This window comes from Crocodylus siamensis, chromosome 2 (genome assembly GCF_052110815.1).
Source record: "Crocodylus siamensis isolate JL-2025a chromosome 2, ASM5211081v1, whole genome shotgun sequence".
NCBI classification, from domain to species: Eukaryota; Metazoa; Chordata; order Crocodylia; family Crocodylidae; genus Crocodylus; species Crocodylus siamensis.
The window spans coordinates 165,542,566-165,555,636 of record NC_143396.1 but is presented as its reverse complement, the minus strand read 5'-3'; the positions used below and the strand labels follow the sequence as shown (position 1 = coordinate 165,555,636).

Sequence of the window (13,071 nt, the reverse complement as noted above, 5' to 3'; positions counted from 1 at the left end):
CTAAAGGGGTGTCTCTGCCAGTAGCCTCACGCATCGTCCAGGTCTCACCTTGAGGGGGCAGGGCAGGGGGGCACCTGCCTCACCGAGGAGATGTACAAAAAGCTAGAAGTCTTGGTTCCAAAATGATACCTTGAATGCGACCAACGGGGACCATGGTCCATCACCAAGGAGATGGCGCTGCCAGCAGCTGCACAGCAGAGACCCCGGCCGCCAGCCGGGCGCTCCCCGCCGCTGGCCCGGGAGGGCTGCGCCGCGACTCCGCCCCGCGCGCGGCCGCGCCCCGCCCGCGGCTCTGTGCTGGGGCTGCAGCCCCGGGCGGCGGCGCGGCGGGATGGCAGCGGCGCGGGGCTGAGCGAGCGCAGCCATGGCCAAGCAGTACGACGTGCTGTTCCGGCTGCTGCTCATCGGCGACTCCGGCGTGGGCAAGACCTGCCTGCTCTGCCGCTTCACCGACAACGAGTTCCACCCCTCGCACATCTCCACCATCGGTACCGAGCCGCGCGCGCGGGGCCGGGCGGGCATCGGGGCCGGGCCGCCGGGGCAGAGCGGCTCTTTGTCCGTGGCGCCGCAGCGCGGCCCAGCGCGGCCGGGCCCCCGCCCGCAGACAGCCTGGGGCCGCCTCAGCAGCGGGGTGTCCCCGCGCACTGGAGCGGCCCTCAGGCCCGTGGGGCCTCTGGTGTGCCCAGCGGGCGCAGGGAGAGCAGAGCGCTCCTAACGTTTCCATCCCTGCGGGGTCTGAGCCGGTGCCCGGGCCGCTGCCCTATAACCCGGGGGAGGCCTGCAGGAGCTCCCCCACAGTGCATGGGCCCCATGCATACAGCCGCCTTCCCCTTGCAGTGCCCGGGGCACTGTGCTGGCTTTGGTACGGAGGGCCCGATCTCTGGGACCCCTCTGGTGGTCGGACCAGGCACTGGAGTCTTTCTGCCAGACCTCGGTTCCACCTTTGGGAGGTTGCATTGCCTAATCTTCCCCTGCCAGCTCAAGAGGTTTCTGTAGTCTCCTTGCTTCCCACCACAGACTGGCACATCCCATTGTTGCGTGTTGTGAGGGCCCTGTTCGGCTTTGCCCCAGGCCTGGCTGCACTGCAGCAGGGGGCTGATATGACCATAACTGAAACTGGGTGGGAGAGAGCTTTCCTTCAACATCCAGCCCTTTCTCTAGCTGAAGTACACGGCAAGGACTGCCATTTTCTGGAGGAGAAAGTACTCCCAGCATCAAAGAACTAGAGCTATGTTTCATTTAGGAGGGGAGAGAACCTGCTTTCTTCCTGTATATGGTCATCTCTCTGTTGGGCTATATGCTCAGCAAAGGGACTGGTCATCCTGTGCTTGAGGTCACTTACTCTCTTGTGTGTGAAATCAGCCCTTGGGGCAGCAGCTTTCCAGGAGCCAAGGTCTGACGATTGCAGGAGGCTCTGTTCCATTTAATTCCCCCTGCCCTGAGTTCTTCAGGAACCACACTGTGGGGCTGCATAGCTGGATATTGCTGTCTACTTGTCTTCTGCTTCACGCTCACCCCAGCATGATCAGTGCCCTGGAGAGTCTGGGGAGACAGAGCTGTCTAGCTGCGAGAAGAGAGGAACTCATGTTCCTCCAAGCCTAGGTGCTCCATCCCAGCCAGGGACAAGGAAGGAGATTCTCCTTGAACTAGCCAAGCCACCAGTTGCCCTTGTGCTCTCTGAAGCCTGGAAGCTAGTGGGACCCAAGCTATTTTCTCTGCAATCCCAAGGGCTTGCTTCTTAAAGGAAAGCTGATGTTTTCCCATAATCACCTGACTCAGGAGGCTGGGGCTTTATGAAAACCAACCGATGCTGAACTCTGGATAATCAGATGGCAGGAGCTGGCAGTGGTTTTGGATGCGTCTGCCCGGGCACTTGTATCTTGGCAGTCAGTCTCATGAATGCTGAATTAGTGTGGTTGCCTCTCTGAACTTGCTTCTTTGGAGTGGGGGTGGTCCAACCTAGTGTGACCTCTGAAGGAAAGCAGACAGCAGGCTACTTAGAACAAGTCATTGCTGCTAAACTCAGGCCTTCACCCTAGTCATAGCGATCTGGGCAAACTTGTATTAATACTGCTTCTCTGTGACTCACCCTGGTACAAGTTTAGCCCTGGCTCAAACAGGCACAACTCCTGTTATCACTAATGCTTATATCCCAAGGTAAGTTTTGGCCCCTGGCTACCATGCTGAATGGCTGTATGGCTACTGCTTCTGTGTTTCATGTGGTACTGGCTCCTCTCCTTGTAGGATCAGATTCTGAAAGGTGCTGCATGATGTGCATACCTGTGATGATACGGGGCTAGCTCAGTGACCCGAAAGGGCCTTTCAGGTCTGCTTGTCTTGCTGTGATTTGACTCAAGGCAGAAAACAAACAATAGCTCACTTGGAAGGGTCTTGATCCTTAAGCCTGGCTTCCAGATGTTCAGGGGTGATTATATTGGACCCAAAGCAATTCAGTTTGGCGGCCCTGGTATGATTTTCTCAGAGGAAGATCTCTTGTTTTCTTTCTTCTCTCCACCTTTCTATTGATTGAGCCACACCTGAAACATGATGTTTCACTGTGAATTTCAGATCTGGAGCTAGAGTTCTCACAGAATATGATTGTTTGGAAGTGATATATGCAAGAGTAGAGATTAATTCCATTTAAAATAGCAGCTAGCTGTGATGTCTACAACTGAAGTATGTCAAAACTTGCAGTGATATCACACTAGGTTCTTGACTGATGATGAGAAACAGGATTGGCCCTGCCTCACTTCCTTAAACATAAGCCTGAATTCAGATTTAAGCTTTTTCAAAGTTCACAGGCATTTGAGGCCTGAGACCTGTCCTGACGATCTCTCTTGTGGTATCATTGGTTTTTAGGGCACATATTTGAGGTATTTCTGTGTGTTTTTCCTTAAAGCCTCACCTCCTGGAGTCCAATGATTGGACAAGACTCTCTGCTTAGTTGTATAATGGACATTTCTGGCCCTTATGATTGTAGAGGAAAGCAGGAAAAACAAGACACCCAAAAGATCCAACACCAGAAAGCAAATTTTTAAATCCCCAGTATTGTGGAATGATGGATTAAGAATGAGTCTCCTGGCTTTTGGGGGCCTAACTCATGCTTCTCCAAGAATCTGTTCTCAAGACTGCTGTCACACTGTTTCCATAGAGCAGGGATAGACAAAGTTTTTTGGCTGGAATGCCAAAAAAGCCACAATGTCTATCTTGAAAGGTGCCAGAGTGCTGGCATGCCGGAGCCTGGAGCAGCTATTTGCAGCCTCCCAGCTGCAGCCAGCCCATGGAGCCTAATCTGCTTGCAGCAGGACTTGCAGCCTCCCAGTTTCCTGCTGGGAATAGCCTGAGCTCCGTGGCTGGCAGCAGCAGCTGCTTAGAGCCTGGGCTGGTGGTGGTGTGCCAAGTAAAATGGCCTTGCATGCCATGCTAGACCCCTGCCCTAGAGACTGGTAGAGAAACGGAGTAGGGCAGTAGGAGGGACCCTTGTGGTCAGGTTCCCTCATTTAGAAACACAACAAGTTCCAGCTGGAAAATGCAGCAGCTGAGGCTTTTTACAAAATGGGATCCTCTGTCTTCATCTGACAGATAAACAAATAGTGTGGCTGCTGGGAGGGCCAAACACCCCTCAGCCCCTGTGGAGTTTAATGGAGTGACAGAACAGCTAATCTGGACTTGGAGCCAGTGATAGAAGAGACCTAGGGTCAGCTTCATAGAATCATAGAGAAGTGGGGCTGGAAGGCACCTCTGCAGGTCATCTAGTCCAACCTTCTGTCTGAGGCAGAACCATTTCTATCCAAACAGTCCCTTGCAAATCATCTAACTTGTTACTAAAACTACATAGTAAACCCTGCCATGCAACTACAAGGTGTAGCACCTTAATCTGCCACAGGTAAAGCAGGGGGACAATGGTGGTCATTGTCTTGCTGCCACGAGGGTTGTTAACACATACTCAAAAGATCCAAGGAAGAGAGCCACGCATCCCAGTACAGGGAAGGCAGACCCCCCACAATAGTCCACACCAGTCTGACCATGGGGTAAAATTCCTTCCTGACCCTAAATGTGGCAGTTGGTTGGATCCTAAGCAAAGGAACCTCTGGGTTTTAGTTCTTGCAGGAGTACTGGCACACCTCAGTCAAAATCCCCAGCCTTGGCAGCAGCTAACCCCCAATGCTTCTGCGGAAGGTGAGGAAAAACCCTTGTTGTGTAGCAACAGGAGGGAGAAAAATTCCTTCCTGACCTCATAAGGCAACCAGCAAAGCTCAGAAGCATGGGAAATACCAACAATAGAGCATAGACATTCCTGCTGTGCCACTGACTTCCGAATCCCTTTAGTCTCTTTGTGCCCCTGTCCTGCCCCATAATATAGATGTAACACCCCTGCCATACTGCTTGTTAAAGACAGGAGGTATCTGAAACCCTGATTGGAGAGGTGAGTTTAGAAATCCTGGCTTATGTGCTCAATAGTTCTCTAGGCTTTTTCTGCCATGCAGGCAAAACTATGTCCCTATGCCCTGGGTGGGTCTGCAGATGGAAGGGGGTAGACATGGACATGGGTGGCATTTCAGTGACACAGGGCACTGTGCCTACTCCCAAGAGTTGTTGCTGTTTACTTTCTAGCCTGTCCTTCTGATTGCTGTCTAATTATGTTACCTTGGGAAGTCACATAGTGTCTGCAGAGCCAAGGATCCTGCTTCACTGTGCCACAACACTGATCTTTACCATGGCATGGGGGGGGCACTTGGCAGATGAAGGGCTGGTGGTCAATGGACAGGATCACTGCCACATCTGGTTTGGGTGCAAAAGCACCCTGACTCTCCCTGTGGTCACTGGAAATGGCTGCACTGTCATATGTGTTGCAAGCATGCAGCCCCTGCCCAGGCAGGTCCAGAGGGGGTTTGGTAGTACAGTTGCATTCTCCTTTAATTCCTGTTCTAGTCAAAGTTTAACATAAATTGCCCAGCAGGGACAGCCACATTTCTATTCAGGTGGAACTGAGGGAGTCAGTTAACTTAAAGGCTCATTACTTTCTGTTTGATTCCTGCTAATCTCTTCACAGCTTTCTCTAATCAAGCTATTTTCTTCTACAATTGTTACCTGTGTTATCTATTCCTAGCAATTTGCTCACCTACCCTATGGTGTCCAATACAGGTCTGTCCCTATCTAGGTACCTGTACTGAGTGGCATTGGGTGTTTATAAACATGTTCTCTGTGGCTCTGAGAGCTGCTCTAATTAAAGCACCCAGAAAGTCTCATATACCAGTATCCTTGCATTTCAAAATGGTGGTTGGGGCACTTTTTCTAAAGCACATTGATACACAAGATGTAAGTGGTTGCTGGAGCACAGTAATTGAGTTTGCTCTGACATGCTAGGATTACAGCGTGTCAGAGCAGCCTCCCTGCTCGTGTATAGGCACCCTTTGTTCCTAGGGGATTTGAACCCACAACAAATCAGATGCAAGGAGGGACAGGGCTAGGTAAGCTGAACTGTGCCACGGCAAAGCGGTCAGTAACAGCAGGGATTGCAAAAGGGGTAAGTTACTGTAGTGACCCATTCCTTCAGTCACATTTGGGTGCTCAGAGGGGCAGGGGAGGGCTCAATGGCATGTTAGAGTGGTGCTGCCAGGGCAGCATAAACCCAGGTGAAAGGTCCAGGTGGCTGAGGGATGATGGGGAAGAACCTGTTTAGGGTGCAGTGGGTGCATGGGGGCAGGATAGGACTTGCTGGGATATGAGGGGACAGTGATGTCTGATAGGGCTTGGGGAATAATGGGGTGAGGCTGAGTATGGGGGATATTCATAGATGTTAGGGTCGAAAGGGACCTCAATAGATCATCAAATCCAACCCCCTGCATAGGCAGGAAAGAGTGCTGGGTTCAGATGACCCCAACCAGATGCCCATCTAACCTCCTCTTGAAGACCCCAAGGGTAGGGGAGAGCACCACCTCCCTTGGGAGCCTATTCCAGATTTTGGCCACTCTAACTTTGAAGAAGTTCTTCCTAATGTCCAGTCTAAATCTGTTCTCTGCTAGCTTATGGCAATTATTTCTTGTAACCCCCAGGGGCGTGTTGGATTACAGGGGACAGAGTGGAACTAGGGGCATTTGAGGTGGCAGAGTCAATGCATAAAGGGCAGTGAGGGACTTTTTTGGGGCATGGTGGAGTGTCTGAGGGACCTACATGTTGGGGTTCAGGCAGTTCTGTGTGTAGTCAGGTTGGGGGTTAACAGCTGTACTTGTCTGGCACCAGGTGCCTGCCCCACCATACAGCTGGCAGTCATTCCTTGCCACAAACTCAGTTATATGTTTTTGCTTGGATCTCAGACTAAATATTATAGCTCTAGACTCCTAAAGCTTCTAATTTATTTTTAATTGGAGAATAATATGCATTGTGTTATGTGATGATATACCACCTCACTCCCCTTTCAAAATCCTAGATCCATCCATGTACCTGCTGTGAAGGGTCAAGAAGTTTTCATTCTTTGTGGTGCCATGCAGTGGATTAAAAATCCCCACAGTGCCTCCCTGAAGCTGCTCCCTGCTGCATCCTTTCCTGAACTTCTGGAGGGGTTGAAGCACTTAGTGCTAGGTGCTTTCTGACGAAGCAGAACCATGCCTTTCATGTGCACCACAGGCACCTGAGCATTCACCCTCTGCTGACAACATTTCTGCCAGCAGTGAGGATGACCTCGTGCCTCCTTTCACAGTCTGCCCCATTACTTTGATTAAGCCCCTTTTCTTTGGTCAGATATAACCTTGCTTTGCTACCTTGTGGCTAGAGGACGTTGTTCCCTAGCAACTCCCTCCCAGAGAAGCAGCCCTGGAGTCCAGACGATGGAAGGTGTGCACTCAGTATGCTGGTGAGCCCTTTCTTCTGTAAGGAAGCAAAGCAGGTGAATTTCTTTCTCTTCCAGAGTCTTGAGCTCATAGGCAAGAAACAGGCAGGATCTATGATCAGATGGTAATTTAACATGGTTAGAAGCAGTCTGACAAAACTCAGCTTGTTAATCGAAGGCCCCTGGTGTCTTTATGCATGTGACAGATGCTCTGCAATATTACACAGATTTTTATGGGCTTGTCTGTAACTGTATTCCATCTCTGCCCTGCTCTGGGCACTGGGCCTGTGGCCCCTGTCTCCACCTCTTTTGGGCACTGAGTCCCCTGGCCTTTGTCCCACTCTGCTCTGGGCACTGCTGCCCCTTTTTGGGCTCCAGGTCCTCTGGCCCTAGGCTCTGCCCCTCTCTGGACTTGCTGCCATTTCAGGCTGTGGGCCCTCTGGCTCCAGTCTGCACTTTGTGCCTGACCCCTAACAGGGCCCAAAGCAATCACATGCCGCTCAGGCACTAATAGGACCTCTGAACTAACCCTCAGTTTCTTCCACAAACCAGTATAAAATATGACAAAGGAATATGCCTCTCTGGCTACCTACCTGTACAACAAGGCTTCCTCTTATCCTGGGTCACATTCCTCTGCAAGGTAGATGCGTTCTATTTGCTTTCCCCAAGGTAACACTGGTGCCAACTGTAGGAGCTCTCTGGGTCTTTGTTGCTCCTTCCACTTCAGCCTCCAGGGCCAGACTGTCTACTCTGGCTCAGCCCCTGGGTTTATAGAGTTGGAAGCTATGCCCCATTTGGTCATATGGCTCTCTGAGTTCCCACAGGTGTTTCCCGAGTAGGCTTCCGGACTAGCCTTCAGTGCAGTTTGCTAGTTCACTGCTTGGAAAGCAGCACCTGTGCTCCCAAGCAGGGTTCTGCCCTGCTGGATTATTGGAGGGTAGCCAGCTCTGTTGAGCAGAGTAACTCCTAGCCTCTGCCATTTCCCCAGCTGTTTATTTTCCTTGTAGCCAGCCCTGCCTGCTACTCTTTTCTCTTCAAGTAACAAGAGCCTTCTGGCTCTCTGTTCCAGCAGGACAGCTAGACATGGGATTAAGACCTTTGGACCTGCTACTGCTCTGGTGGGCAACCCCTGGACAAGTTGTTTCCCCTCCTTCCTGGGACATGCTTAGACTTTGGGCTGTCTGGCCATAGATACCCTGTGGGGCGTGGCACGCTGGGACCTTGATATGTATTGACACCATTGTGATACCCAAATAAATAAGAGACTCTGCTTTCCCCTCTTTTCATGCTTCTGGCAGTGGCTGGTTTTCTACACCCCCCTAATCTCTCACTTAATAGCCGACATTTAGTTCAGTGGTGTGAATGGGAATGTTTGCATGCTGTGTCAGGCCCAGTGACTGTATCCCAGATCCGGTAGGGGGGAAAAGCAGAGGGTGGGAGGGTCAGTGCAGTGAGTAGAAATGGCTTAGATGAAGTTTGAATTCTCTCTAGAGGCTTTGTAGTACAGCGGTAGCACTGCCCACTGCTTTCCTATTCTCTGGTTCTGTTATAATTCTGCTGAGCTTTAAGCAATCAGGCATGGGCTGAATCTCCCTGGAAAACTTGTCCAGTCTTTTCTGGGGAGAAGGTCAGGGAAAAGAATATAGTGGTTTCACACATTAAAAAAAAAAATCCCATGTTTCATGGGTGCTGGTGGGGGCTGTAGTAATGAGTGATGGGATGAAGGATCAACCGTCACCTCTAAAGTCTGCATGACAGAACCACAGTCTCCTGGACCAAGCCCAGTGTGAGGCTGTGTCAGGGATAAAGCCTGTATCCCTATGTCTTTCACGACCGTGAGGATATTCTCTCCATGATTTGAGTGTGGGGTGCAGAGTAGGAATTTGAGGGGGACATGATAAGGGATGACCTTCTGAGACTGTGACGGTCAAGGGATGGGCAGCTAGAAAGGGGAAGCCTTGAGTGACTTTTAGGGAGGGCACTGGTAGGTCTGAGGGGGGAAATAGGCTTCACTCAGGCCAGGCAAAAAATGGTGAGCAAGGAACTGGGTGCTCTCCAGTTAGGATGCAGGCTCTGCTAGAGCCTACTTGTAGCTGGAAGCTTCATCCTCAGCTCATACTTGCTTGCACTGCAGGCCACTGCAGTCTGAGCTGAGCCCTCAGTGAGCCAGTTTGGTGGGCTCATTTGTCACTGTCATCCTTCTCCATCCATATGGGTATGTGCCACCTTCTACACTTCAGCCATGACTGGGGGCAAGGACTGCTTGGTATATTTATAGGGACAAGGGTATATCTTGAGCAATACTGCTGTCTTGCTGTTTGCTACATGCTCTTGTGTGGTGGGTCCTCAGACCCCTGCTGATCCTCACAGAGACTTGAATCAACTCCTGATGACATCCTGGGGCTACAAACTCAGCTTCCTTTTAACAGCCCTCACCCTTTAGACATCTCAGCCCTAGTGCTGTGCAGCAGGCACTGGCAGGGGCCTGAGTCTGTGGTGCTGTGCACATGCTCACCACAAGGTCTCCCTGATCTCACTCTGTCATGGCATGGCAGTCATTCCTCTCAAATCCCACCCCATCTATTCTTCCCCAGAGCATAAGTAGCCTAGGAAATTGAAAAACATCTATGAGCTCTGAATCTTAGAGCTCAGATGGCTGCTGAGGGAGGTTTGCTGCTGTAACTGATTGCCTGAGAGGGTGTGAACTCCCTCTCACAAGGAGTTCTTATATGCTGGTTAGATGACCACTTTGCTGGGATAGTTCAGGCAGGGCTGATCCTGGCCTGAGGAAGGGATTGTACTAGATGTGACTTCTTGAAGCCCCTCCTGTCCCTGTTTGTGAATGGGCATTGGCTAACAATGCCAGTCCATCGACTGATCTCTCCCTCCCTTTCTCTCCCTCTCACACACACACACCATGGATGTGCAGCAGTGCCTGCCCAACAACAGCAGTGACAAAGCCTTCACTGAGTAGTCCAGCAAAATCTGGTCCCTTCTTCTGTGCAGCTGGTCTTCTCCAAAGACAGCCCCAGCCTTTTCCTGTATACCAGAGGCAGGCAATTATTTCAGGCAGAGGGCTGCTTACTGAGTTTTGGCAAGCCATCAAGGGCCACATGACAGACAGCCAGGGGCAGATAAATATTTATTTTCTAAATTTTTTAGGGAGCCTGCAGGCCGCATTTTGCCCATCCCGCTCTATACTGAAGGGGCTAATTGACTATGTAAAACAGCTACTCAGACACCCACCTTTCTGGTTCAAGAACCAGTGCTGTCTCCAGTTCTGTATCCATTTGGTTACAAGAAGATGGACACCTGCTTCAGAGTAGGGGGTCCATTTAAGGTTAAGTTGGTTCTTCCAAAGTCATGTAGAGTAGCCTGCCAGTTCTTTAGTAATGACTAAGGGCTGGGCCTGGCAGTTTGTACACTGGGGTGTGCAAGGGAGTATCTCAGGATCTTGGTGCTTTCTGCAACTGACCAAGCTCAGGGTACTGGGGTAAAGTGACAGGAAAGCTAAATGACATGCTAGGGACATATGCAAAAGCTGTGAGCAAGACTGAATGGACCCCTTTGTCTCAGAGTGACCATGCCAGTGTGCTGGGTCAGTGCTCAACACCCACAGGCTTCCAGGAACGGCTTTGTGGTTAGATATGGGATGAGGCACTTATAGTGCCAGGGTGTTGCCAGCTGCTCATCTGGGCATCTATTCCATATCAGTCTCACTGGGAATTCAAACTCTTCAGAGCAGGAGCTGTTTCTTCTGAGCTTATCCAGTGCTAAGCACAGTGAAGATCTGTATCTGTGGCTGTGAGGCCCATACTGGCAATATATACAGTGCTCATGTGGAAGATGTAATTTGGTGACACTTTTAATACCTTCCCCTTTGCAGGGATACTTTGGGACTCTCAGAAAAGTGTCCTGAGGTACTGTTTTCTGACAGTGCCTCAGAAATATGGAGCAGCTTGCAGGAGCAGCCTTCTCACAGTCTCCTTGTTGGCATGCTGGGCCTGTCCTGTTCTTTCTTTCTTTGCTAAATCTATATGCTTCCCTTCCCCCCACCCCAAAAAAAAGGCTCAGGTGGCTTGTGATACAAAACAAAATGTTATAGAAACAGAATAAAATATTAAAGTAAGGTAATACAACCAAACAAGCTCCCAAAACACCAACAATTCAAAAGCAATCCACCCCACCCCTCCTACTTCCCTGCCTCTGAAAAGGGGGGACCCGTCCCACCTTCCCAACCCAACCTTGCTTCCCAGCCCACATTCACTTACTCACTACCTCTATAAAAGAAAGCAACCAGAAAATAGTTTCCTGTCTACCCTCCCTCATATTCTTCCCATTCCTATCCATTCTCACTCCCCTGCCTCATAGTGGAGCCCCCCAGCCCCTCACCCTGCACACTGCTTACTTTCTCTTCCACTCTTCCAATCTGTACCTCCTTCTCATAGGGGGCCATTGCTGTCCCAAAATCCACTCACTCAATTCCTGCCCCGCTAGGAAGCAAATTATTCAAGATCTAAACAATAACAACAAACAATACAATACCCACTATCCCTCTCTCTGTCCCCTGTCAGGGGGCAGACGAGGGCAATACCAGAGCAGGCTGCTGTTCTTTTAAGAAGCCCCAGGCTGGTCAGACCCAACCGACTTCTGGCTTAGGTAGTCATGTAGCATACCTGATGCTCAGTATCCCAATCCCTCTGCTTCCCCTGAGAGTAGGCATCTTTAGTATGCTAGCATCAGCTGCTTGTCTTCCTGATGCAGGTCTCCTCTGAAGCAGAGGATGGCCCCTCTATTGCACTGCCAAACCTGAATCAGTGTACCTTGACAAGGCAGACCGAGTGAGCTCAGGTGACAACGCTGCCTCCTGTTGAAGAGCTGTTGCTAGGCTTCTTATGGCATCATTGTAATGACATTGGCCTATGGCTCAATGGAGTCGAAACACACAAAATGAAACCCTCCAGTGGTAATGGTTCCTTTTACTGAAGCACTGCCCTAATTAGCTGGCTCTGGAAGGTGGCTGTGTGCACAGCACAGCCACTGCTGTAAAGCTGTACCATGGACAGCTCCACACAGGGATGTGCGTCCTCTGCACCTCCATCCAGAGTCTCCTATTTCTGTTTAAACACACCGTATACCACAGGGATCAGATGGCTGTGAACCCTGGTGCCCTCCCCCAGACAGGCAGTCTGAGACACGAAATGACTGTTGTTACTGTTGGGATTGAATGCATGACTCTGCTCTCTAAATAATAATAATTAGCAGCTGACGAATTCTCAATTTCCTGCCAGGGCAAGATCTAAATCGGTAGAAACCAAGGAGGAGGGAAATGTTTAGAAACACATTTCAATCCGAGGCCTTGTTATTCTTCCAAATCACTCCCAACAGGGGGAGGGCAGAGAAAATGAGTCACAGGCCTGAGTTGAAATCCTAGCTAAAAAAATTTTGGGGGTATCTATGCTGTTCAGCACAGCTGGCCTCAGTAACCAGCCACAGTACTATGCATCAACAGCCAGAGGAGACTGGACAGGTTTTGGAGCTGGTGATGGGAGGTAGGCTGGACAGGAAATTATTTTTTTGTCGCACAAAACATTCTGAGATTTCAGAAATATTCCTGTTCTTGACCCAGACAAAACCAAGAAGGTTTCCCTACAAATCAAGAGGGAGCTGCACTAGACAGCCAGGACTGGTGGTTCTGTGTGCCTCAGCTGTGGGAGACAACTTTGCATCCTTTCTTTGACTGCTTCAGAGCAGGGACTTGCATCTGGGTCTGTCTCACTTTTACCAGAAATGCCATCATTGGAGAGAGCTTGCCTGGCAAAGCTTAGTCATGACAAGTCTGTTCCCATAACATTATGATTTTGATACATCACCCTTTTCTGACTGCTTGAAAAATTCCTGGCCAGCTTTAATTGAGTGGTGAAGCTCCACTAGCTCACAGTGAGCAGGATGGTACCCCCACAGTTTTCTCAAGTGATTTGCCAATCTGGGAATATATGCATGTCTGCATGTTTGTCTGGGGAAGATGCATAGAGCATCACTGCTGGATGTAGCCAGGCAGGGCTCTCCTCTGTTTTCCTCTGGGCAGCTTTACACAGTGGGTTTCTAGAGTTGATTAGCATTCAGTGGCTTCTGATTGTTTGATGCATTTAGCTGTGGGGAGGAGGGAACACAGCATAATAAATGGTGCCAGCCCTGCAGCAAGGTTTTTCTGCCCTACATTTACCTGCTATGTATCAGTT

General features: G+C 50.4%; 1 protein-coding gene across 3 annotated transcripts in view; it reads left to right on the top strand.

The window, feature by feature from the left end:
- Positions 1-13,071, top strand: part of RAB15 (RAB15, member RAS oncogene family) — a 40,079-nt gene that overhangs the window by 10,234 nt on the left and 16,774 nt on the right. The window contains exon 1 of one of the 3 annotated variants that reach the window (XM_090032062.1): positions 262-488. The exons of 1 other annotated variant lie outside the window; for it this stretch is intronic. In XM_090032062.1, coding sequence (XP_089888188.1) covers positions 365-488 — 124 coding nt within the window. In that variant the 5' untranslated portion in view covers positions 262-364. Of the gene's footprint in view, positions 1-261; positions 489-13,071 lie in introns of those variants that run through there. One more of the 3 variants, XM_090032065.1, reaches the window with a different exon arrangement.